Source organism: Phoca vitulina, unplaced genomic scaffold (genome assembly GCF_004348235.1).
Source record: "Phoca vitulina isolate PV1807 unplaced genomic scaffold, GSC_HSeal_1.0 scaffold20, whole genome shotgun sequence".
In the NCBI taxonomy this organism is placed as follows: Eukaryota; Metazoa; Chordata; class Mammalia; order Carnivora; family Phocidae; genus Phoca; species Phoca vitulina.
The window spans coordinates 17,944,443-17,970,535 of record NW_022589723.1 but is presented as its reverse complement, the minus strand read 5'-3'; the positions used below and the strand labels follow the sequence as shown (position 1 = coordinate 17,970,535).

The window sequence follows — 26,093 nt, the reverse complement described above, 5'->3', positions numbered from 1 at the left end:
TGAGCTATAATTTGATATCTTGATAGTCTTCATTGATTTTTTTTTTTCTTTTCCCTCTTTAGAACTTTTTTTAACAGAAGAAGATCAAAAGAAACTACATGATTTTGAAGAACAGTGTGTTGAGATGTATTTTAATGAAAAAGATGACAAATTCCATTCTGGGAGTGAAGAGAGAATTCGTGTCACCTTTGAAAGGTTCAGAATTTCTTTAATTATAATTGATTATATGCCACACTGGATTCTCTTATGTCTTATACATGGTCATTGTTCAATTTATGATTGTCAAAATAAGTAAGCTTAGTAATAGTTTTATATATCGGAAGACATTTCAGTTCTAATATTTAGTGTTAAGTCACTAAGTCAGTTTCTTATTATTTTTTAACATTTGTTACAGAGGACAGAAGAATTAATGTTCTTTACCAGTCAGTGGAGAGAAGTGAAACTATATTTTAAAGCATTGTTTGTTTTTGTGTTTGTTTTTGTTTTTCTCTAATGGCTTTGCTACATTCTGGAAGCAGATAGTATAGTTATAATAATGGTAATGGTAGTTCTCTGTATATGTAGCTTTATATACATTTTTGTGTGTGTTACTTTGATGAGGGAAAATTGTAATAATAAAAACGTTTTTTGAAATCTTGATTTTTATTATAATAGAATCAGCACCGGACCCTTCTTAAACATTAGGTGTGTCTTTTATAAATAAATAATCATTTTATTTTATAGCTTAGCTTGTTTGAGTGCACGTAAAATTTCTTTTTTACCATTGTCATTTATTGAGATTACAAAAAGAATCTCTAAAACATTAATTTTTAACATTTTTAAAAAGCCTGTGTTTCCCCTACAGGGTGGAGCAGATGTGCATTCAAATTAAAGAAGTTGGAGATCGCGTCAACTATATAAAAAGATCATTACAGTCATTAGATTCTCAAATTGGCCATTTGCAAGATCTTTCAGCCCTGACTGTAGATACATTAAAAACGCTCACTGCCCAGAAAGCTTCGGAAGCTAGCAAAGTTCACAATGAAATCACACGAGAATTGAGCATTTCCAAACATTTGGCTCAAAACCTTATTGACGATGTCCCTGTAAGACCTTCTGTGTGGAAAAAGCACAGTGTTGTAAATACACTTAGCTCCTCTCTTCCTCAAGGTGGTCTTGAAAGTACTAATCCTTTTCTTTGTAATATTTTTATGAAAGATGAAAAAGATCCCCAGTGTAACATATTTGGTCAGGATTTACCTGTAATACCCCAGAGAAAAGAATTCAGTTTCCCAGAGGCTGGTTCCTCTTGTGGTGCCTTATTCCCAAGTGCTGTTTCTCCTCCAGAACTGCGACAGAGAATACATGGGGCAGAAATGTTAAAAATGTTCAGTAAAAATAAAAAACTAGGCAGTTCTTCTAATAGCATACCACACCTGTCATCCCCACCAACCAAATTTTTTGTTAGTACACCTTCCCAGCCAAGTTGTAAAAACCGCTTAGAAACTGTAACCAAAGATCAAGAAATTGTTTGCTCTAAAGCTGCAGAAGGAGATAATGTAGAATTTGGAGCATTTATAGGTAAGTTTGGCAAAGTAATATTTGTATATCAGTATAATTTTTTTATTAAATTATCATCTTAGAAATAAAACAAATAATAAAATCATGCACTTATGTGATAAGTGGGCTTCGTTTCATAGAATATAGTTCTAAAATTTTTTAAAGGATTCAAGTGGGGGAAATAGGTTAAATTGAGCTATAATAGTTCTATTGGCACATACCTCTTTGGTGAATTTACTATAGTAAGTTTGTATATAAAACTTATTTGGGCTCTTCCTTTTGATTTTGAGAATCTTCTATTGAATTTGGTTAACTTGTTGAAAGAACCTGAGTGATTCATAAATACTAGATACTTGGTGAATAATAGAAAGGTACAGGGGAGGCTAGATAGAAAAAACTGGAAAAGAGCAGTGTCTTCTAAATTGGGTGACCATATAATTTTTCATCTCAACCAGTACCCTTTTGATAGTGAAAGGATACACTAATAATTACAATTAGGCTAACAGGGAAAGCCAGGACTCACTATACCCAGAGGAGAGCATTTCAGAAAGGAATGATTCATTCTTATACTTCAGATAGCTAAAATAAAATAAGGATTGAAAATATATTTATTTTGGCAATGATAACAAATTAACGGCCTTGGTGGAATCTGCTTCAGTGAAGTGGTTGAGGGAGAACCCAGATTATATCGAAATAAAGTGTGAATGGGAGGAGGGAATGTAAAGAGTAGGACTTGGAGGGCAACTATAAAGGTCACTATGAAGGTAAAAAGAAAGAAATAACTTATACTGTGGTTTGGAGCTAAGGTTTTTTTATTTGTTTTGTTTTTAATGATGGGGGAGACCTAAGCATATTTTAATGTTGACAGTGTGCCATATGGAAGGAAAAGGTGAAGAGAGAATACTTCATAGAGCTAGCTAGGTCTCTAGTATTTGGGAGAATATAGTGTTCTAACAGTCTTCCTGTTACATTAGTAAAGATTAAAGTATTTAACAAAGAGTTCTTAGAAAACAACTTGGGTTGTTTGTGGGCATGACCAGAGTGTTCTGAGGCCCTCTGTCTCTTCAGGTTTGAATTTTTCCATCAGGTGGCTTCCTAACCTTTGTCTTAACACTTGTTTGAGCCTTCCCAGCTTAGAAATTTACCTAGTCATGGAACATATATGGAGATTGGTCAGAGAATATGGTTATGTCCATGTAATCTCCACATTGAGGCCAACCCTGTAAGTTATCTAGGTACTGCGTATATGATCTCTACTGCTAGGCTATGTGCAGGTCACTGTGAATTTATAGAGACAACTTTTCCTGCATAAAATCTATCCCAGTTTATTTTTTAAAAGTACGTTTTAGTCTGTATGTTAGTATATTGCCACTGGGATGGATATGTATAGATACCTACATATTTATCTCTGCATATGATTTGTGTGTTCGTGTGTGTGTAGTGGATATATTATATATGTGTTATATATGTAATTTTATATTTTATGAATAGTAAAAGTAATTGCTTCCCTTTTTTCTTTTTAAATTTCAAGCAATTCATATCACATGTTGGATTCTTTGAGGAGGCCTTTGGCTTTCGCTGTTACTGTAAAACCAACTATTAATCTTCTCTAGCTTCTTGACAGATTTTTTTGTATATATCAAAAGATCTACAGGAAACTTCAGAGCCATCAAAACTACTTTAAAAACAACATAAATCACTTGTTTATGTAGACTTTAGGCAATGACATTATTTTGATAAAAAATAAATATTTTTTGTTACAATTTTTTCTCTTTAAGGACACAGAGATAGCATAGATTATTTGCAGAAGTTTAAAGAAACATCAAACAAAATAAAAGAAATAATATCCGTAAGTAAATCCTTATAACAGCACAATTCAATCTTATTTTGCTATTTGGGGGTTTAGTTCAAAATAGAATTAAACATTTCAATAAAAATGCAGTTTTAGCAGAGACCATCATCAACATGATTATCCCAAATATTTAAAGCTATACACCATTTAAAAAGAAGAAACAGGGCACCTGGGTGGCTCAGTTTAAGCATCTGCCTTCAGCTCAGGTCATGATCCCTGAGTCCTGGGATCGAGTCCCACATCGGGCTCTCTGCTCAGCAGGGAGTCGGCTTCTCCCTCTCACTCTCCCTTTGTGCCCCCCACCTTGCTCTCTCTCTCTCTCAAATAAATAAAGAAAATCCTTAGAAAAATATATATGAAAAAAATCTGCAGTTAGCTTGCATTTTTTTAATTGATGAAAATTAAAAAAAACACCTATTTAACATTTCTCTTTTTAAAAATGTTTCTCCCTATACATTTCCCCTTGACTAAATACTGAGCTGAACTCTTTCCCAGGCCCAAAAGTTTATTAGAACATAACCCTGTCTGTCAAGGAACCTGTAGCCAAGCAGTAAAAAGCTGAATATGCCAGTAACTACAATATAATGTGCAGGTGTAAGATATTCAATAAATGTTTGTTAAATAAATTTTTAAATGTATAGAACAATGAATGAAAAGTATTTCTTAACTGTTGCTCTCATAAATACCCATAATGATAGTCTTAATATGAGGGAAAGGAACCAGTAAGGAAACCTTTTTTTTTTTTTTTTAGGTTGTATGTCTTGTTTTATCTTTGAGTTTCTTACAAGGAGGGAGAGCTGACTGGGAATTATAATTTAAAAAGCAAGAAGACATAGATGGAGTGAAATTGAGCATTTAGATGATAAGGATAAAAAGTATAGCTTTTTGCAGATAGGAAGAGTGACAAAAGAAATCGTCGCACAGATGTTTTGAGTTGGAAAGAAAGAATGCTAAAACTCTTCTCTAACTTACCATTTAAGAATCTGTGTGTTTCATTGTATATAAATTATGCAAAACAGTTTTAAAATTAAAGGGGATAAAAAATAATCTGGGGAGTTGTTCATACTCTTAAGGCATTTGTTTTTCTAGTAAGGCTGGTGGAAAGCACGGTGGAGTACATGAGAAAGAGAAGGTTTAAGGTAACCATTGTGTGAAGTTATTAAGGAGTCAAGAGAAAACCAAGAATATGATTTCTCACCTATAGAGTTGAAATAGCATGAATTTTTTACTAGCCATATCAGCATTTGAATTTTAGCCAGGAAAACTGAAGGCTGGGAATAGATATGGGGAAAGTAAATCTTTGGAGTGATTCTGACTTCAGAGGATTGGCATGACACTACAGTAAAAGATTAGAACTGCTAACTAATTGGAAATCTTAGAGTTGTCAAACTCAGAAGTTAGAACCTCAAATTCACCATCTTCTTCTTGCTCAGCAGACCTATTTCTCCTTCTGTATTTCCAGCCTCTGTCAGCATTCTAGTTTACCAGGGCAAAACTGCACTCCTACTTCTCTCTCCCATTTAACAACCAAGTCTAACTCATTTTGCTTCTTAAATATTTTTTTAGTATCTCTGCTTCTCTCAGTCCTCAGTAACAATTACAGTTACCCTGACTTTGGCTGTCATTTTCTAATATGTATTTCATTGAACTTTTAAAATGTCTCAAGTGTCACAATGGCAGTTTAAAGAATTGTATCAACACATTCTTGTGGCATCATTTTGCTATAATGAAGCACTTGATATACATAGGAAGTCATTTAGGATAAATGGACATTCCTTAATGGGAAAGGGTATACGTCAAGGTTTCCCCACAGATTTTGCCTTTTAAAAATGAACCTATTAAATGAACTTAAAGCCAGGACTATGCTAAAAATTTTCAAGTGGGCAGGTAACTTCCTGGTAAAAGTAAGAAGAAATTACAAGTTTCTGTGAGTAGGCAGAAAACTGGTGGCTGTGTTTTGAATTAAACAGTTTTGAGTAATTTACTTGGAGAAAAAGAACTTCCCAGAAAAATGCACATATACAAAATTTTATCTATTAAGGTATGTGGAGTTTTACAAATACCTTGAAGCCCATCATCAATCCTGCACTGGAATTTCTGTCATAGATGGTTCTAATAAAACTGATGTGTCATTGCATCAAAGAATATATATCAAGGAAAGCACTTAAATAAAACAAATAAGAAATAGCTAAAACTGGTTCTAAAAGAAAACTAAAATCAGAAAGGAAATTGGAGTTGCATTGTGACTACAGATAAAAGGTTAGCACTCTCACTTGGGTATATCAGTCAGCTGTATATGAAGAGTGCAGAGCATCAAAGGTAGAAAAGCTTCATTTTCTTGAGATATAAACTAAATTTACTTAATAAAAGTAATAGCTTATTGTAGTAACAGTTTAAAACTCATTGTTTCTGAGAGGTGGTAGAGGTTTGGGAATATTTTAAAGTTGCATAATAGTGTGTGACCTGTTTATAGTTGAAAAGAGAAAATAATGTGAATGTACTGGATTGTCCCCACATTAGTTTAATGCAGTTTGTTAGATCATCTGGGAAAATGTTTAGATAAAAAGAAGAAAGGAAGGGAGAACTAGACTTTGTTATACAAACAGCTTATATAATCAGTAAGAAAGCTACCCAGATATCCCTTCTTCCCCATAAAAACCACTTCTCCACCCTCCAAACTCTTAACAATCTGTCAGTGTTAGTATAAAATAGCTTTTTGTTTTTTAGGTGAATTGATGAATGTTTTATTATTTTCCCCACAGTTTTTCATATTTTCCCTCAATTTTTATAAAGTTGTATCACTATGAAAAAGGATTCATTCAGATGGATTTGTGAACAATGGATTTATGAACAAGCAAGTAGGATATTTTGATGCAGTTTTTTTAGATTGTCATTGAAGAAAATTTATAACCTGTAATGTACTCTTTGGTGTCCAGGTAGATTAAAGCATATTGAACTAAATAGATAGAGAGACTTTTATACTACTTAGAACAATTATTTGAAATTTAGTTTAATTGTTTTTAAATTGTGTATTTGTACAATATGCAGAATGATGTTCCTTCTGAAAACACTTGGAAACATTTGAGTTCTCATGCTGGATTTACTGAATGTCGCAAAACTTCTGTTCCTCTTCAGTCAGAACAAGGTAATTTTTGACTACGTGAATTATGTTACCAAACATGCTTATTTAAGCTTTAAATGTATTTTATGTATGCCACACACCTGAACAGTGAATGTTTCAAGAGTCGGAAAATGACGATTCTGGTCCATCGTTGCTTTAAGCTTGAATAAAACACATAATCCTAATTTTTTTTTTTTAACAAATTGTTTAGTATCTAAAGATGAAATATAAAGCCTTGATTTTTACGAATCCGCTGATTTTAACTTTTACAAGTAAATCTGTGTTTGAATCTATATAGTCATTTAGTCAACATATTTTTCTAATTTAACTTTTAAAAATAGCTAATACTTTTATTTGGTTCAGAATTGAAATACAAACACATACAAGCAGTTTGAAAATAAGTCTCTCTCTCATTCCAGCCCCACATGTAACCACTTATTTTTGTTTATCCTCTAGAGTTTCACATCGTATATGTCAGTAGTCTTTTCTTCCTCTCATTTTTACACAGAAAGTAACCTACCTACATGTTGTTCTACACTTTTAATTTTTCACTGGAGAATTAAAAGGCCTGGGGATGTTTTCATATCATGCTTTTTTACGAGTCAAAGTTACATATGAGTACAAATTTATTATTATTCAGCTATTCATTAGTGTGCATATAACCTTTATAAGGTTCCTTAAGAAAAACATCACGACCATGTCCACCTGACCATCATTTCCCCTTTCATTCTCTTTTGGTATAGAACAGTATCAAGTTGGATATATTCCAGGAGTGCAAGTTGGTTTAACATTAACATAAAAAATAAAATTGATAAGGGGTGCCTGGCTGGCTCAGTCATTAGAGCATATGACTCTTGATCTTGGGGTTGTGAGTTCAAGCCCCATGTTGGGTGTAGAGCGCACTTAAAAAAAAAAAAAAAAATATATATATATATATAACATATGTATGTATAATTGATGCAGGATAGTAACAGATTAGAGGAGAAAAATCATTTGATCATTTCAGTAGCTGCAGAAAAGGCATTTGATGAAATTCTGCATCCATTCATGATTAAAACTCCTAGCAAAATTAGAATGAAGTTTCCTTAATCTGAATTAAGGGTATCTGCAAAAAGTTATCATAAGTATCATATTTCATAATGATATATTGAAAGCCAGATGGGGAATCAAGGCAGGGATTCTGGCTGTTATCATTTCTATGTAACATTCTAGCCGGAAAAATAAAAGTAAGAAAAAGAAATGGTAGAAAGATTAGGAGGGAAGAAATAAAACTCATTTTCAGTAACATGGATGTTATTTCTAAAGTTAACATGCTTCTACTTTTGCATTCTCATATTTCAGTTTTGGACATCCTCATATTTCAGTATTGACCTTCCATTAAAGAAGGCAAGGATTGAACTCATTGAACTCTTCCCTTCCCTCTCTCTGTTCCCCAAACACGTGCGCGCGCACACACACATATCACATGTGCACACATGTGCACATACTACACACACATTTACTCTTTCCCACCAATATAGTCCAGTTGTAATTTTGGCTAGATCAACACTAGATTCTCTGCTATTTAACTACATTTTTTCAAGATACTCCGATACATAATGCATTCTGTCAGTTTCATTATCTTGAAAAAGTTTTGCCCAGACTCTTCTAATGTACTTCAATCTGGCGTTTTGGCCTCTACACTTGGAATACAAATTTTGTTCTAAGATTCTACATCACCATTCATTCTGAGGTTTTTCTTTATTGTATCATAAATGTGAATTCTAAGTTACTTTAGAATGTAACATCCTGACTTTTTAAAATAGGCTTAATTCTACAATTTATTTAGGATTAAAAAAACCGAGATATGATAAAGATGGCATCTTAAATCACAGGAGGAAAGATGAACTATTTTTTCCATTACTGTTAAAATGATGTATGTATAAGATTATTAATTGCAGGGGACGCCTGGGTGGCTCAGATGGTTAAGCATCTGCCTTTGGCTCAGGTCATGATCCCAGGGTCCTGGGATCGAGCCCCACATCGGGCTCTGTGCTCAGCAGGGAGCCTGCTTCTCCCTCTCCCGCTGCCTGCCTGTCTGCCTACTTGTGATCTCTCTCTCTCTGTCAAATAAATAAATAAAATCTTAAAAAAAAAAATGTTTAAGATTATTAATTGCAGTGTTGTAATGGCAGGAGATTGAAATCATACCAAATGTCCATCTGTAGGAGTTTGGTTATTATTCTGTACAGTTACTGTATACCCATAGTATGAAGTTCAATATAGCATCAAAATAGAATAGAGACGTTTTCTGTGTACCAATAATGGAAAGATCTCCAAGCTTAAAGTTTAAAAACTTAACAACAAAAAACCCCCCAAATATATAATATATATTATCCTACCATATATATTCATGGTAGGATATATAAGAAATTTGGGAATAGGAAGAGTAAGACTTTTTCCTTCATATTCTTTTATTTCTTACTGCCTTTTTACAAAAATAAATTGAACATTTGTCAAGAGACCTCTGGGCCTCATGTAACTCTTATCTTCAGCAGTGTTAGGGAGAGGATAAATTACCTTATGGAAGTTTACACTATGTATAGAAACACTTTGTGTTTGGTTAGTTGATAGCAAAAAAAATTTTTTGTTGTATCACTTATGTTTTAAATTTTTCTTTAAGTGGAAAGTAGCAGTAGAAGGCCATCTACAGAAGAAACTCATGAAGTAGATTCCAAAGCAGCTTTACTACCGGTTTGTACATTTCAATTAAACAAATGCGTATTTTAAAATACATATTTATTTAGGTATATATGTGTGTATTTTTTTAAATAATTTTATGTTTTTCATCATGATAAATGTAGTCTTTAATCCCCACCCCCTATTTATCCCAAACCATCTTCCCTCTTCCCAAACCATCAGTTATTCTCTATAGTTAAAAGTCTTGGTTTGTCTCTCTCTGTTTTGTTTTTGTTTTTTTCCTTTGCTCATTTTGTTTCTTAATTCCACATATGAGTAATCATATGGTATGTGTCTTTCTCTAACTTATGTCACTTAGTATTATACTCTGCAGCTCTATCCATGTTGTTGCAAATGGCAAGGTTTTATTCTTTTTTATGGCTAAATAATATTCCGTTATATATATATACCATATCTTCTTTATCTGCTCATCTATCACTGGACACTGGGCAGCTTCCATTGTTTGGGTATTATAAATAATGCTGCAGTAAACATAGGAGTGCATATATTCCTTGAATTAGTGTTTTGTATTTTTGGCTAAATATCTAGTAGTGCAGTTACCACATGACAGGGTAGTTCTGTTTTTAACTTTCTGAGGAACCTCCATACTGTCTTCTACAGTGTCTGTGTCAGTTTACATTCCCACCAGCAGTGCAAGAGAGTTCTTTTTTCTCCACATTTTCGCCAACACTTGTTTCTTAAGTTTTTGATTTTTGGCCATGCTGACAGATGTGAGGTAATACCTCATTATAGTTTTGATTTGCATTTCCCTGGTGATGAGTGATGTTGAGCATCTTTTCATGTGTCTGTTGGCCATCTGTATGTCTTTGGAGAAATGTCTGTTCATGTCTTCTGCCCATTGTGATTGGATTATTTGTTTGGGGGTATTGAGTTGTATAAGTTCCATACATATTTTGGATACTAACCCTTTATTAGTTATGTCATTTGCAAATATATTCTCCCATTTCATAGGTTGCCTTATAGTTTTGTTGATTGTTTCCTTTGCTGTGCAGAAACTTTTTGATGTAGTCCCAATAGTTTATCTTTGCTTTTATTTCCCTTGCCTCAGGAGGTATATCTAGAAAAATGTTGCTACGGCCAGTGTGTCAGAGAGATTATGGTCTGTGCAATAGTTAGAAAATTTTAAAGAAAAGTTTGTGCAAAAGAAAGGCAGGAGTCTCTGTACTGAAATTAATTATATGAAGTCATTTCCAGCCAATTAAGGTTAATACTTGATTTTTACAAACACTTTTTAAAAGCATACTCTGGCAAGCAAGACAAGTAGCTTGGGAAAAAGCAGAAGAATTGCTCCTTTATAGTCAGTCAAGTACAGAAATCACTACTCTTAATTATCCTGGATCATCAAGAACATACTAACTTCCATTCTGCTATAAGGAGATGGTATTATTGAAAATCACGTTATTAAAAAGATTATTTCAATGAGGAAAAGGGGTTAATGAACACAGTTTCATAGTAGCAGTTCCTCCTTTCTGGAAGGACCCATCCCGAACCTAAGCAGCATAGTTTTGCCATAAATAAAGTTCCATTGAAGATGACCCGACAATGCCAAATTACAAAACTTCTGGGATTCAAGTTACATAAACAATATTAAGCCTCTGATAACTTAAGATAATAGAATTATTGGTTACAGATTTAAAATAAGTATGATTAAAGTGATTAAAACCAAAAAGAGAAGGTATTACAAATATGGAAAAAAAAGAAAAGATACTGTTCAAAAAGTCCTGGAAAATTAGAAAAAAAATCTAGAATAAAAAAGAACTCATTGGGGGTTATGATAACATAGATCAAGCACTGCTAAATTACTAAATTGGATCAGAACGTAATTACATAGTTAAAATTAGATGAAAAAAACTGCAGAATAAAAATAATACACACATATACAGAAAAGGGCTTCAATGAAATATGCCTAAATGTTTTTCGTAATTTGTTGACAGTGCACATGATTTTAATTTTACTCTTTATACTTTGTTGTGTTTTTCTTTTGATGATGGGCACATATTATTTAAGAATATAAAATTGTCATCAGAAAAAAAGAAACTAGCTAGACTGTAATTATGTTGTAGGAAATAACAATCATGAAATTCTTTATTCTGACCTTGTGGAGTGGTCTTAAGGTAATTATATCCATTTATTATTTTATTTGTTCAGTTGTATGAAACAAGGACTTCACATTAATTTTTCAGCCCTTCGTTCTTAAAACATACTGTATGAAACAAAATAGGGCTAAACAGTTATGCTTCGTCTAGAGATTTTTTTAACTTTTGGTTTGTGTTTGTTTTGACTAAAGGATTGGTTACAAGATAGACCATCAAACAGAGACATGTAAGTAAGCCTCTTCTCGTCGTTAATCTGAAAAGTATCATAGTTATTGGATGTTGTCTTTTTTCTGTTCTTTTTACCATTTCTTAAATACTCCTTTATATATGGATGATGATTATTTATTCTGTGCCTCTTGTCTTTACATAGAAGAGATTAGGGAACTCATTTTTTATGAGTTAATGTATACGTTTTAAGTTGTTATTTTATATAGTTATACTATTATTATAGCCATACTATAATTACTATCTACTAAAATCTTCCTTATGATTATGATTTTATTTAGTCCTATTTCCAGCTTGCTGTTGAATAAATTTATTCAAAGGTCTAGTTTGACACTTTAGTTTTGCGCTTGGCTAACTTCTGTGCCCATTGTAATCAACAAGCCTCACACCTGCTTTTGGAAAGATAATTAGAGCAGTAATTACGCAGTATACATTAGAAAGTCTGCATACAGGGAGAGCCACTACAAAGCTGATGTGATAATTCAGAACCAAAAGTAGAAACAAAAGGCATTCTGACAGGTGATCATCCCCAGAAAGTAAAAATTTTTAGTACAGATTAAACATAAAGAAGAATCAAAGATAAACTATGTGTTTCCAGCCTGAGAATTAGTATTTTAGGATTCTAAAGAACATTAAAAAAAAAAAGTCCTCATGTTTTGACGCCCATTTGATACTGGAAGCATGGTAGAGTTACTTTCAGATATTCCTACTTGAGAAGGAAATTATTATGTATTCCACAATGTTCCCTATTTTCTTCTGTCCCCCAGAAATATATGTGAATATATAGAGAAGAAAATAAACCAGGTGCCAAAGGGATTGCAGTATTCAAGTTCTTTGGATATTCTGGGCCTGTATGGCATTCGGAAGACCAATCTATAGTCAGATCTCTTCAGAGTATACTGTCTTTTATAACCAAAACCATAGGTTGTGAATACAGAATAGGTACTTGAAGTTGATGTTAACTCAGCTAACAAAAGAACGTCTCATAGAATGTTGAGCCATAGAAATACCCAGAAAGGTGGAGTTGGTTAGCACTCTTTGGGTACTGAGAAAAGAGTAGTTTATTAGCAGCAAAGGGATGAGGCTGGGGTCAAAAATACTTCCTATACTAAAATATTTATATTAAGGTGAAAATCAATAGGAAACATCAGGATCAGATCGAAGGTAAGAGCTAGAAAGAGACTGCAAAAGTTCTCTACTTGAGAGGTCCTTTCTGAATCTGGTCTTTTTTAGTCCTGAGCAAGGCCAAAGCTAAGCTTCTAACCCATTCTGTTTGATTCTCACTGCATTCTCCTTTCTACTATACCTGATTTGCACTGGAATCCATGGAATTAATAGAACTTCCACTTGGTACCAATATATGTTGTTATAAATAAATATGTTCGACATTGGAAAAAATTTTTTCAGCATTATAAATTGAGCTTTGCCAAATGACATTTATTTCCTGTTCTCTCAGTTTTTTACCCATCAATTCTGTTGAAGTATTTTTAGAATTCTGCAGTTATTTCAAGGCATTCTTGAAGTATAGTAAGAATTAATCTCCATGAATAGATAAGTCATGGAATATTTTACTCTATTAGTACTAGAACCTTCAATTTGGCAGCAAACTACTAATAATATTTATGTAAGCATAAATTGGAGGTACAAGTTGTTGATAAAGTGTATGTATATTGACATTCATATCCATGTATGCATTTGGCATTGGCCTAAGGGAAATGGCATATATCCAAACGAAAGTGAGTCTGAATCTCAAAATTACTTTAATAGTGTTCTATTAAATAATCGTAATAACTTTACAAAATAAAAAAGTATGTGGTAGCCAAAACAAAAGTTGTGTCACAACTTAGATTTTTTGGTTTTCTTTAGGCCATCTGAAGAAGGAACATTAAATGGTGAGTCCATGTGGTAGATTTAATGTGAAAAAATGAGGATTACATATGATCTTTTATAGCAAATACCACATTATCCTAGCTAAGAAACTTTAGGCTGCATGTTTGAAAGAGCCAAGGTAGTAACAATTTCTTCCCTCAGCTAGTTTCTCTTCAGTATAGCAGCTTCACAAATACATGAACTCACCATGTAAATGATATCATGTCTTTACTGTCACCCCACCCCCCGTCATCCCTGTGACCTAGCCTGCTCTTTCCTTTATAGTCCCTGTTTTAGTGAATGATACTCTTTCAGTCAGGTCAAACCTGAGAAGGAGTTATTCTTGACTCCCTTGACCTTGCACTCACAAAGTCCTGTTGTATTTACCTCTTAAATATCTCTAGAATCCATCGTCCACTGTACATCCTGCTTCTGCTTTCCGTGTACCCCTTCATCATTTTTTAAACCTTTTACTGAAGTGTATAACATGCATACAAAAAAAGTAGAGATAAGCCTCCACCTCAGTGAATTCTCACTAGGTAACTCATACCAATGTAATCAGCACCCAGATCACAAAACAGCTCCTCATGTCCTCTTGTTGTAACCTCTCCCCCTAAATAACACAGTGTATTAGTTTTGTCTGTGTATATGGAATCATAAAGTATATACTTTTTGTCTGGCTTTTCCTCCTAACATATGTTTATGAGATTCATCAGTATTTTTGTGTACAGTGGTAGTTGGTGCATTCTCATTACTACACAGTATTTCCTTGTGTGAATATATTGAGTTTATCCATTCTGTTATTTGATGGGCATTTCAGTAGCTTCCACTGTATGATTATTATGAATAGTATTGTTATGAGCATTCTTGTTCATGTTGTTGGTAAACATGTATTTTCTGTTGGGCATGTACCTAGGAATGGACTTCTGGGTGGTAGGGTATGTGTATATTCACATTTAGTAGTTATTGCCACGTAGGTTTTTTAGAGTTGTGCCTGTTAGCCTCCCTTCCATTCTGTCTACTATTCTGCCACCAGACTGATTCTCTTCTGCTTTACATTTTCCCCTCCGTCATTCCTTTCTTAGCGTGGCATATTTGGTTCCTAACAATTTGGCATTCCCTGATTCTGTAACTTTACCTCCTATAGGCATGCCTGTACCCTTGCTCATTAATTTGCAGTCTTGGTTGCATATCCAAGTTCTTGTGGAGAATCACTTAATGCTGACACATAGCTACAGAACTAGAGTATTTTGGAATGAGATCTGGGTAGGTGCACATTGAAAAAGCCCCACAGGTGATTCTGATTTGTATTTATTATAAATTTATATATTATATAATATTTATATATAAAATTAGTATTGAAAACTGCTGTTCTAGTCATACTAAACAACTTGCAGTTTCTCAAGTATAGCATGTGCTTTAACGATTCCATGCCTTTGCAGATGTTGCCCTGACCACACCACTGCCTTCCAAACTACACTCTTTTCGCCCTTCTCTTTTCTGAGACATTCTTCAACCTTTCTTCAAGCAGGAGGCATTTGGTACCCCTCCTCTATAGTCCTGTTAGCATATATACATCATGTATACATGTGTATATTTTATACTTACTACATGTATTAAAACTGATTTCCTTCTCTTGCAAGACAATAAGTTCTTTTTCATTCATATTCTATAAACTTAACACATAGCAGATTCAATTTATTCGCCATTCTTATTATTATAGTTAAAAAGTGAAAGTCCTCAAATACATTTAAATATGGAGCAGGGTTTTTTTTGGGTATGTTTCACATTCCAGAGTTCATCTTCTTATGGTCAGTCCACTAAAATGGTTACTTGGCTACAAGGCCCCACCTCCTAAAGGTTGAAAACTAAAAGATATTTTTCTTTTTGAGCATGGGAGTATAGGAAGAATACAGTTCATGACAGGAGAGTGTCAAATGTGTACTTTTTTTCCCTTTCAGGTATCTGAGTGCACAGTTAGGACTAATCTGGCATAATGAAAAAGAGTAATATAGCAAACACATGATGAATATATTTTATTACTTGTTTTTTCTGTTTTGGTGAAGAGAGCTTACATGAAGGAACTTAGGATGATTATATGAGAATAAGCAAAAATTTATGCCACATTAGTACTTTTAAAAGTGTTTCATTTGTTTATTTGCCATTTTAGGTCTCACTTCCCCATTTAAACCAGTTATGGATACAAATTACTACTACTCAGGTCAGTACTATTTAAAATAAAATCTTAACAATATTTTGAGCTTTTAGAGATTTCATTATTTTTCTCTCATTTTTGTGCAGCTGTGGAAAGAAATAATTTGATGAGATTATCCCAGAGCATTCCATTTACACCTGTGCCTCCAAGAGGTAAATCCAAAAAGTAAAGAAATGAAGGGGAAAATAAACCTTTTATTAATATTGTGATTTTTTTTTTTGAAGATTTTATTTATTTATTTGACAAAGAGACACAGCGAGAGAGGGAGCACAAGCAGGGGGCGTGGGAGAGGGAGAAGCAGGCTTCCCGCTGAGCAGAGAGCCTGATGTGGAGCTCAATCCTAGGACCCTGGGATCATGACCTGAGTCAAAGGCAGACGCTTAACGACTGAGCCACCCAGGCGACCCAATATTGTGATTTTTAACTATTGTATAGAACATAGGTGGTGACAGAAAGAAGGGTCACATTAAGTGTCAATTTCATATAAATTTTAATTAGCAGGAGTCAGGTATGTTTTAAATAGAAGGAATCATCAGAAGTATTAGATTTCTCTATTTCTGGCATATCCAGAAGTAATAGTGTATTCTAATTCAGAAAGTGTCTTAATCCATTGTTTAGTAAAGAAAGCATAGATAAATTGACATCACAGGGTTTGTGGAACAGTTGCTTTCTTAAAGTTTTTCTTGAAAATGTTCATAATTTCAAAAAAGCTTATCATTACTAAATACACATGAATTTAGAGATATTAGTAGATTCTTGATTTCTGAGCATTTGCTGCCCTTAAACTTCCTTTATAAAATTACAACTTTATCCAATTCATTTTCTGTTCCTTACGTAATCTTAACAAAAGATACCTGCTAATTTTTAGTCTACTTTATCATTTTAAGAGTCATAATTTGACCTCAGAATGTGTCCATTCATCCTGCAGGTGAGCCTGTCACAGTGTATCGCTTGGAAGAGAGTTCACCCAGTATACTGAATAACAGCATGTCTTCATGGTCACAGCTCGGCCTCTGTGCCAAAATAGAGTTTTTAAGTAAAGAGGAGATGGGAGGCGGTTTACGGAGAGCTGTCAAAGTACAGTGTACCTGGTCAGAACATGATATCCTCAAATCAGGTCATCTTTATATTATCAAATCTTTTCTTCCTGAGGTGGTTAACACATGGTCAAGTATTTATAAAGAAGATACAGTTCTGCATCTCTGTCTCAGAGTAAGTGCTAGTGAATGCTAAACAGTGGAACATTATTTGAGGTTCATGTTTTCACTTCTAAAGTATGTTAAACCAAATAAGAACTTAGTTTCAGTGTTAACAGGGTTTTTTTGTGTTTTTATTGTTGTTCTATAGGAAATTCAACAACAGAGAGCAGCACAGAAGCTCACATTTGCCTTCAACCAAATGAAACCCAAATCCATACCATATTCTCCAAGGTAAATCTTGAAATTTTTCTTGAGATCTTTTGGTTTTATGTGGACAGCATTCTCTTTTGACCTTCATTGTTAATGCTGAATATTTAATTATTTACCCATTTTAAAGCTCAATTAGAATTTTATTAACAAAACTGCTAGTAATATCTATAACTATTTTTCATAAGGTTCCTTGAAGTTTTCCTGCTGTATTGCCATTCAGCAGGACAGTGGTTTGCTGTGGAAGAATGTATGACTGGAGAATTTAGAAAATACAACAATAATAACGGTGATGAGATTATTCCAACTAATACACTGGAAGAGATCATGCTAGCCTTTAGCCACTGGACTTATGAATATACAAGAGGGGAGTTACTGGTACTTGATTTACAAGGTAAATTTATTAAAGTATTGCTAAAGTGAAATTGTAAGTAGATTCTTACCTAGTCATATTTTATGAATGGTATACAGAAATCCGCTAACTTACAGATAGGTAAAACCGTGGGTCAGTAGAAGCTGTTAAAAAAGCAAGTAACAGCCATAGCATATAGCCATCAGGGCCCTGAATAGTGGGATCTTGCTATCTTAATTGTTATTTAGGTAATACAGATATTTTAATAAGCAAAAACACATGCAATCCATTATTCTACTCTTAGATGTGTTTTGTTTTGTTTTTAAGATTTCATTTATTTATTTGGCAGCACAAGCAGGGGGAACGGCAGGAGAGGGAGAAACAGGCTCCCTCCCGACCAGAGAGCCCGATGCGGGGCTCAATCCCAGGATCCCTGGGATCATGATCTGAGCCAAAGGCAGATGCTTAACTGACTGAGCCACCTAGGCGCCCTTGTAGTCTCAGTCTTTTAAAATTATAAAGACTTTTTTGAAATAGTAACAAGTATTTCTGTTGTTCTTGGTGTTTATATTATCTATTATTGTGAACCAAACTTCCTAAATATTTAGTGGATTAAAACAGCCATTTTATTTGCTTACAGTTCTTTGGTTCAGGAATTTGGATGGGACATAGTGGGGATGGCTCATCTCTGCTGTCCCCTCAGAGGGTGTGAATGGCTGGAGAGTAAGCGTGGACAGCTTGCTGGAGGCAATTGTCTGAGGTTTCTGTTCACTGACATTTGAATCCCTCAGTTCACCGCGCGATCTCTCCACATGGCTAATTAACAGGGGGCTTTCTCATAGCATGGTAGTTTCAGGTAGTTACACTTTTACATATCAGCTAGCTTCCTCCAGAGAGAAAGCAGTAGCTCTTAGGTCTAGGTCCAGAACTGGCCCAGATCTCTTCCTCCACATTTTACGATCAAGGCAGATAATAAGGACAGCCCCAGATTCAAGAGGTAGGGAATGGATTCTGTACTTCGTGAGTAGAGTAGCATGTATACAAAGAAGGAAAAACTGATCATAACCATTTTTGTAGACAGACTGTCATACAGGTAAAAGGGGGAAGAAAAGGAAATTGTGGCTTGGATGAAGGCAAATTTGCTTAGAGTAATGTCTGGGTCAAAGGAAGGTAAAATTGAGCAAGTTGCCAACTCTTCCTGAGTGGTACTTTCACATTATAGCGTCCATAATTTTTTTCCCTAAAGAGCAGCCTTAGTTTCAGTGTCAACACAGACCAGATTTCATAATCACATAAAGACGATTATTTAGAATGTTTATCACTTGATGACTTTTTTTTGTTATATACATAGTCACAGATATCAAGGATTGTGCTTTTTAATGGCATTGATTCAAGCTCAAGAAAGAAAATCTGTGTAAAAATAACTATCCTTTATTCAGTAGTTCATCATTTTATATAAATGATTTAGTGGTGTATATATAGTGACAACAGTATATTATTAGATGGGTCAATCCAGTTAAGTAAAAAGGATCTTAAAGTTTATTCTTAAATAAGTATCATCTAACTGTCTTCAAACATGCATAGGAGGTAAAGCCAAACTGATTTTGTCTGAACTGTTAATTTAAAAGATGGGAGTTAGTGTCCCTGGCTGGCTCATTTAGTAGGGTTTGCGACTCTTTTTTTTTTTTTTTAAGATTTTATTTATTAGAGAGAGAGAGAGAGAGAGAGAGAGAGAGTACAAGCGGGGGAGGGGCAGAAGGAGAGGGAAGCAGACTCCCTACTGAGCAGGGAGCCTGACACAGACCTCCATCCCAGGACTCTGAGATCATGACCTGAGCTGAAGGCGGACACTTAACCAACTTAGCCACCCAGGCACCCTAGGACTTGGCAACTCTTGATCTCAGCATCGTGAGTGCAAGCCCCCCATTGAGAGTAAAGCTTACTTTAATTAATAATTAATTAATTAAATAAAATAAAATAAAAGGTGGGAGTTCTTTTTAATAAGCTAAGTAGTTGTGATGTTCTTTACATCATTAATATGTTCCTGGAGCCATTTTTCATAGGAATATTTGACACAATTACTACAGACAAGTTAAACGATATAGAAATACATAAGGAACAGTTTTCCCATCTTTACTGTTTCTCTACCTCTATGAAGACAAATACACAAATAGAGGTGCTTTTTTTTTTTTTTAAAGAGAGAGCACAAGTTGGGAGAAGCAGAGGGAGAAAGAGGATCTTCAGCAGGCTCCATCCCCAGTGTGGAGCCCAACTCGGGGCTCAGTCTCACGACGCTGAGATCATGACCTGAGCTGAAATCCAGAGTTGGATGCTTAACCAACTGAGCTACCCCTTTCTTCCTCATTTTTAATCATTTTGTTTTGTGTTGTGATTTTCCTCCAACTGGGATGATGCCATATAAGCACTTGTTTTTTTTCTAACAGTATATCATGATTTACTCTTTTTTTTCTTTTTTGCTACTACAAACAATGCTGCAACAAACACACTCATGTACTGCTACTTTTATTTCCATGATGTAGATTCTTGAATTGGCTTAGTAAGAAGAGATGAGTGCAATTTTTAAAAAAGATTTTATTTATTTTTGAGAGAGAGCATGAGCAGGGGGCAGGGTGGGGGACAGAGGGAGGACTCCCCGCTGAGCAGGGAGCCCAATGCAGGATTCAATCCCAGGACTCTGAGATCATGACCTGAGCTGAAAGCAGACGTTTAACCAACTGAGCCATCCAGGTGCCCCTAGATGAGTGCAATTTTAATAGCTATTGCTGAGTTACTTTTCTAAAAGGTTACAGGAATTCATACGTAACACTGTATGTGAGTGCCCGTTTCTCCAAAGACTCCAGTACTGAATATTTTTTTTTTTTAAGGATTTATTTATTTATTTTAGAGAGAGAGCAGAGGGGAGGGGCAGTGGGAGAAGGAGAAAGAGTCAAGCAGACTCTGCACTGAGCATGGAGCCAACAGGGGCATGGGGCTCGATCTCACAATCCTGAGATCAGGACCTGAGCAGAAACCAAGAGTCGGATGCTTAACTGACTGTGCTACCCAGGTGCCCCTCCAGTACTGAATATTCTTAATCTTTGCCAATCTGTTGAGTAGTAGGTCGGTAGGTATTCTTTCTTTATGTGAATAAATAGATTAAGAGAGACTGAAAATATTTAACCACGCTTTTAATACCTCTGGCGAAGGATGAAGGTAAAGGAAGATGTTTACAGTCTTACTCTTTATGTAACCTGAATCTTTTGCAAGAAGTATATTCATGTGTTAGTGTATGAGTTTTAAAAATCCAAAACACTTTTAAAATGACCTATAAATTATGCTTTCATGTACCTAATTGTTCTTTGCTTAACTAAGTTGAAAAGGGGGGAGGGGCACCTGGGTGTCTCAGTTGGTTAAGCATCCAACTCTTGATTTCGGCTCAGGTCATGAGATCGAGCCCCGCATCCAGCTCTGCGCTCAGTGGGGAGTCTGCTTGAGGATTCTCTCTCCCTCTCCCCCTCCCTCTGCTTGCACTTGCTTGCTCTCTCACTCTCTCTCAAATAAATAAATAAATCTTAAAAGGGGGGGGATCATGTAGACCTTATACGTAAGGAGATGTTTATTTGCAACTCTCTCCCTGTTGCATCACAAGCAAGTGCCATCGGGAGTTCACCTGCCTATCTACCAACTCTGACAATTAACTCTGTTCCTGGTGTAGGAGCTCTGTTTGTCTTTGATGCAGTGTTAAGGTCGTAAGTCAGGTTATGAAATAACAAGAGAGAAAAACTACAGTCTTGAATAATTTAACATATAATATAGGTTGATGATGCTATAGAATCTCTCATGACTTTTTATTATGCAAATGTCAATGTTTATATCAATCATATAAATTGTCTTTTTTTATATATACATATCAAGGTGTGGGTGAAAATTTGACTGACCCATCTGTTATTAAAGCAGAAGAAAAGAGGTAATAAATTTTAATAATTTCATTAAGATATTTTATAATTTCAAATTCTACGTTTCTGTTTGCATAAAATGCCTCTTTTTTTTTTTTAAACTACCAATTCCATAGATCCTGTGATATGGTTTTTGGCCCAGCAAATCTAGGTGAAGATGCAATAAAAAACTTCAGAGCAAAACATCACTGTAATTCTTGTTGTAGAAAGCTTAAACTTCCAGGTAAACATTTTCTTAACCAGTATAATGTATAAATTTTTAGGAAATTTGGTTACTACAATACTTCATAAGACCGAGGGCACAGATACACATTATTTTACAAATGGATCTATGCTTTCTTTAATTACTTACAAAAATACAAAGTTCATTGATTTAATACATATTTATTATGTGTCTGTTGGATGCCAAGAATTGTGCTAGATGTTGACAATATAGTAGTGAACAAATGCCTTCCATGGAATTTAGTCAAGTCTTGAATACTGACAGGATTAACAGGGAGTTATAGGACTGTATACATGCCAAATAGAAGAAATAGAACAGGTAAGCAAATCACTTAACACAAACTTAAGAGGTTGGGGAATGCTACCTGGGGAACTGGCAGATTGCCTAAAATTGAAGGTTAAGTAGATTTACAAGGTAGCCTGGCAGAGTTGGGGAAAGAGTATTCCATGAAGCAGGAATAGATATATTCTCTCAGGATTGTAATTTCATTGTTATATTTAAAGAATTATAAATTATGATTGAATCTAAGTTGTAGCACAAACCAGTGGTTCTCACCCTTTGGTGTGCATCAGCATCCCCTGTGGAACTTTTTAAAAATTACAGGTCCTTGGGACTCACCCTTGAGCTGTATTTTTTAAAGTCCCTGTCATTATGACCAATAATGCAATAGTTAGAACCAAACTGCATGGCTCCATAAAATACCTACATTATAGAGGCGTAGTTTTTGTTTGCTTGTTTGTTTGAGGATTAGATGAGTTGGTATTTGTGAAGTACTTAGAACAGTGCCAGGCATATAGTAAGCATTTTTTAACTTTTTAATTGTTCATTGTGAGTATATAGAAATACCATTAATTTTTATGTTTGTTTTTTGTTGTTGTTGTTGTTTATTGACCTTGTATCCTGCAACCTTTCTAAACTCACTTAATTTTGGAGTTGTTTTTGTTTTGTTTTGTAAACTCCCTGAAATATTCTGTGTGGATAGTAGTTATATTACTTCCTTTCCAACCTGTATACCTTCTATTTCTTTTTTTTTCTTTCTTTTTTTTTTTTTAAGATTTTATTTGTCAGAGAGAGAGTACAAGCAGAGGGAGCAGAAGGCAGAGGGAGAAGCAGGTTCCGCACTGAGCAGGGAGCCTGATGCAGGACTCCATCTCAGGACCCTGAGATCATGACCTGAGGCAAAGGCAGACGCTTAACCGACTGAGCCACCCAGGCGGCCCTTGTTATTTCTTTTACTTGACTCTTTGCACTGGCAAGGAATTCCAGTACAATGTTGAATAGGAATAGCGAAAGTAGAATCTGCTTTGTTCCCAATCTTAAAGGGAAAGTGTTCAGTCCTCCACCATTAACATGATGTTAGCTTGTAAGGGTTTTGTAGATGCACTTTATTAGGTTGAGAACATTTTCTTCTACTTGTTTCTTGAAAATGCTTATCCTGAATGGGTGTGTAATTTTGTCAGATTTTTTTCGGCATCTATTTATATGGTCATTTGTTTTTTCTTCTTTAATAGGTTAATATTAGATTGTATTACATTGATTTTTGAAATGTTGAACCAGTTATACATTCAGGACAAACTACTTTTTTATGTATTGTTGGACTCTGCTCATATTTTGTTGAGGCTTTTTGCATCTGAGTTCATAAATAATATTGGTCTGTGTTTGTTTTTCCTTGTATTGTCTTTCTTTTCTTTTGGTATCACGATAATATTGACCTTAAAAATAAGTTAAAAGTTTTCACACCTCTTCTGTTTTGGGGAGTAGGTTGTATAGAATTGATACTCTCCCCGTCTTAAATGTTTGCTAGAATTGTCTAGTGAAACCATCTCAGTCTAAAGTTCTTTGTCAGATTGTTTTAAATAAGTTTAATTTTTTAAGTAGCTATAGGACTATTGGGGTTATCCATTTTTTTTTAGTGAGTTTTAGTTGTGTCTTTCAAGGAATTGGTTTGTTTAAATTGTCAAATTTATGGGCATAGGATTATTTATATACTAATCTTATTTATTTTTTATTAACATATAATGTATTATTTGTTTCAGGGGTACAGGTCTGTGATTCATCAGTCTTACACAATAGACAGCGCTCACCACAACACATACCTTCCCCAGTGTTCATCACCCAGCCACCCCATCCTTTCACCCCCCTCCACTCCAGCAACCCTCAGTTTGTTTCCTGAGATTTTTTTTTTTTTTTTTTAGTTTTTAGTTTTTAGTTTGTTTCCTGAGATTGAGTCTCTTATAGTTTGTCTCCTTCTCTGGTTTCATCTTGTTTCATTTTTTCCTCTCTTCCCCTATGATCCTCTGCCTTGTTTCTCAAATTCCACATATTAGTGAGATCATATGATAATTATCTTTCTCTGATTGCATAATACCCTCTAATTCCATCCAAGTCATTGCAAATGATAAGATTTCCCCTTTTTTGATGGCTACATAATATTCCATTGTGTATATATACCACATCTTCTTTATCCATTCATCTGTTGATGGACATCTGGGCTCTTTCCGATGTTTGGCTATTATGGACATTGCTGCTATAAATATTGGGTTGCACGTGCCCCTTCGGATTATTACATTTGTATCTTTGGGAGATTTGAGACCTTTTCTAACAAAACATTTACTGCTATAGATTTCTCTTTAAGAATTACACTGACTGCATCCCATAAATTTTGGTATATTTTACTTTTGGTTTTATTTTATTTAAAATATTTCTTATTTTTCTTGACCTTTTTATTTTATTTCTCTTTGACCTGGGGATTATTTAGAAGTGTCTTTCTTAGTTCTCAAATATATGTAAATTTTCCAAATATCTTTCTGTTGTTGATTTTTTTTAATTTAATTCCATTATAAGAGAGCATACTTTGTATGATTTCAATTTTAAAAGTTTTTTTAACCTTAAAAGGATATAGTTTCTCTGTGAATATTGCATATGCACTTGAAGAGAATATTACAATGTTGGATGGAGTATTCTATAAATGCTAATTAAGGAATGTTTTTTGATAATGTTGTTCAGGTTTTTTATATCCTTGATGTTTTGTCTCCTTGTTCTATTGATTACTTAGAAAGGAGGTCTTTAAAGTACAGTTGTGGATTTGTCTGTGTTGCCTTTCAGTTCTATCAGTTTTTTATTTTTTATTTTTTTAAGATTTTATTTGTTTGACAGAGGCACAGCGAGAGAGGGAACACAAGCAGGGGGAGTGGGAGAGGGAGAAGCAGGCTTCTCATGGAGCAGGGAGCCTGATGTGGGGCTTGATCCCAGGACCCTGGGATCACGACCTGAGCCGAAGGCAGATGCTTAACGACTGAGCCACCCAGGCGTCCCTATCAGTTTTTTTCTTAATGTGTTTTGAAGTTTTGTCCTTAGGTACATACACATTTACAGTTGTATGTCTTCTTGGTGAATTGATTCTTTTTATCATTATAGAATGCCATGGTAATTTTCCTTGTTCTGAGAAGTCTACTTTGTCTGATATTAACATACCTTGTCTGATATTAACATAACACAGCTAGTTTTTGATAAATGGTTTTATCAGATATCTTTTCCCATTCTTTTAACTTAGACATGTTAATTGTATTTAAAGTGGGTTTCTTTAAAAAAAAAAAAAAAGTGGGATCCAAGCATATAGTTGGATCTTAGGTTTAATTTGGGTTTTTTTTGTTTTTTTTTTTGTTTGCTTTTAACTTAACAGTTTCCATTTTTAACTGGTGTTTCAGACTTTTTACATTTAATGTAATTATTGATGTGGTTAGATTTAGATCTTGTTTTATTGTTTTCTGATTGACACTTCTGATTTGGTTTTTTTGTTTGTTTCCACCCCCCTTTTCTGTTTCAGTATTCTATTTTACCTCTATGTTTAGTTTTTTAGTGGTTGCTCTTAGTTTTTCTTATCAAGAATATGTGTGTTTTCTTTCGTTCTTGAAGGATATTTTTACTGGTTCTAGCATTTTAGGTTGATACTCTTCTTTCAGGGCTTAGAAAGTGTTCTGTCTCTGGCCTCTGTTACCTCTGATGAAAATTCCACAGTCATTTGAATTGTTCTTCCCCTATATGTGATGTGTCATTATAATCTTACAGCTCCTTTCAAAATTTGGATTTTTAGCAGTTTGATTCTGAAATGTCTGGTTATAGCTTTCTCTGAGTTTATCTTGGTTCAGGTTTACTTAGCTTCTTGAATTTGCAAATTTATGATTTTTATCAAATTTGGGGAGTTTTTAGCTGTTCTTCAAATATTTGTTCTACATCAATTTCTTTTCATCTCTTTCTGGAGCTCCCATAATAAGAATATTAGACTTTTTGATATTGTTTCCCAGGGACTTGAGTCTCTGATTTTTTTCCATAAAAATTATTTTTTATTTGTTATTTAGATTGGATAATTTCTATTGATCTATCAAATTCACGGACTCTTTCCTTGTTCTTCATTTCTTCATTCTGCTTTTTTAAGCCCATGTACTGGATTTTGTTGTTTCAGTTATATTTTTCAGCCCTATAACTTTTTTTTGGTTCTTT

At 34.4% G+C, this 26,093-nt stretch overlaps 1 protein-coding gene across 4 annotated transcripts in view; it reads left to right on the top strand.

Annotated features, from left to right (window-relative positions):
- The window catches only part of TRPM7 (transient receptor potential cation channel subfamily M member 7), a 117,508-nt gene that overhangs the window by 86,835 nt on the left and 4,580 nt on the right, over window positions 1–26,093 (top strand). For 3 of the 4 annotated variants that reach the window (XM_032418119.1, XM_032418120.1, XM_032418122.1), the window contains 14 exons: window positions 63–195; window positions 845–1,560; window positions 3,318–3,388; window positions 6,440–6,536; window positions 9,175–9,245; window positions 11,539–11,573; window positions 13,439–13,464; window positions 15,612–15,662; window positions 15,743–15,808; window positions 16,585–16,868; window positions 17,004–17,086; window positions 17,251–17,456; window positions 21,330–21,381; window positions 21,487–21,593. In XM_032418119.1, the coding sequence (XP_032274010.1) occupies window positions 63–195; window positions 845–1,560; window positions 3,318–3,388; window positions 6,440–6,536; window positions 9,175–9,245; window positions 11,539–11,573; window positions 13,439–13,464; window positions 15,612–15,662; window positions 15,743–15,808; window positions 16,585–16,868; window positions 17,004–17,086; window positions 17,251–17,456; window positions 21,330–21,381; window positions 21,487–21,593 (1,998 nt within the window). Of the gene's footprint in view, window positions 1–62; window positions 196–844; window positions 1,561–3,317; window positions 3,389–6,439; window positions 6,537–9,174; window positions 9,246–11,538; window positions 11,574–13,438; window positions 13,465–15,611; window positions 15,663–15,742; window positions 15,809–16,584; window positions 16,869–17,003; window positions 17,087–17,250; window positions 17,457–21,329; window positions 21,382–21,486; window positions 21,594–26,093 lie in introns of those variants that run through there. The other variant, XM_032418123.1, reaches the window with a different exon arrangement.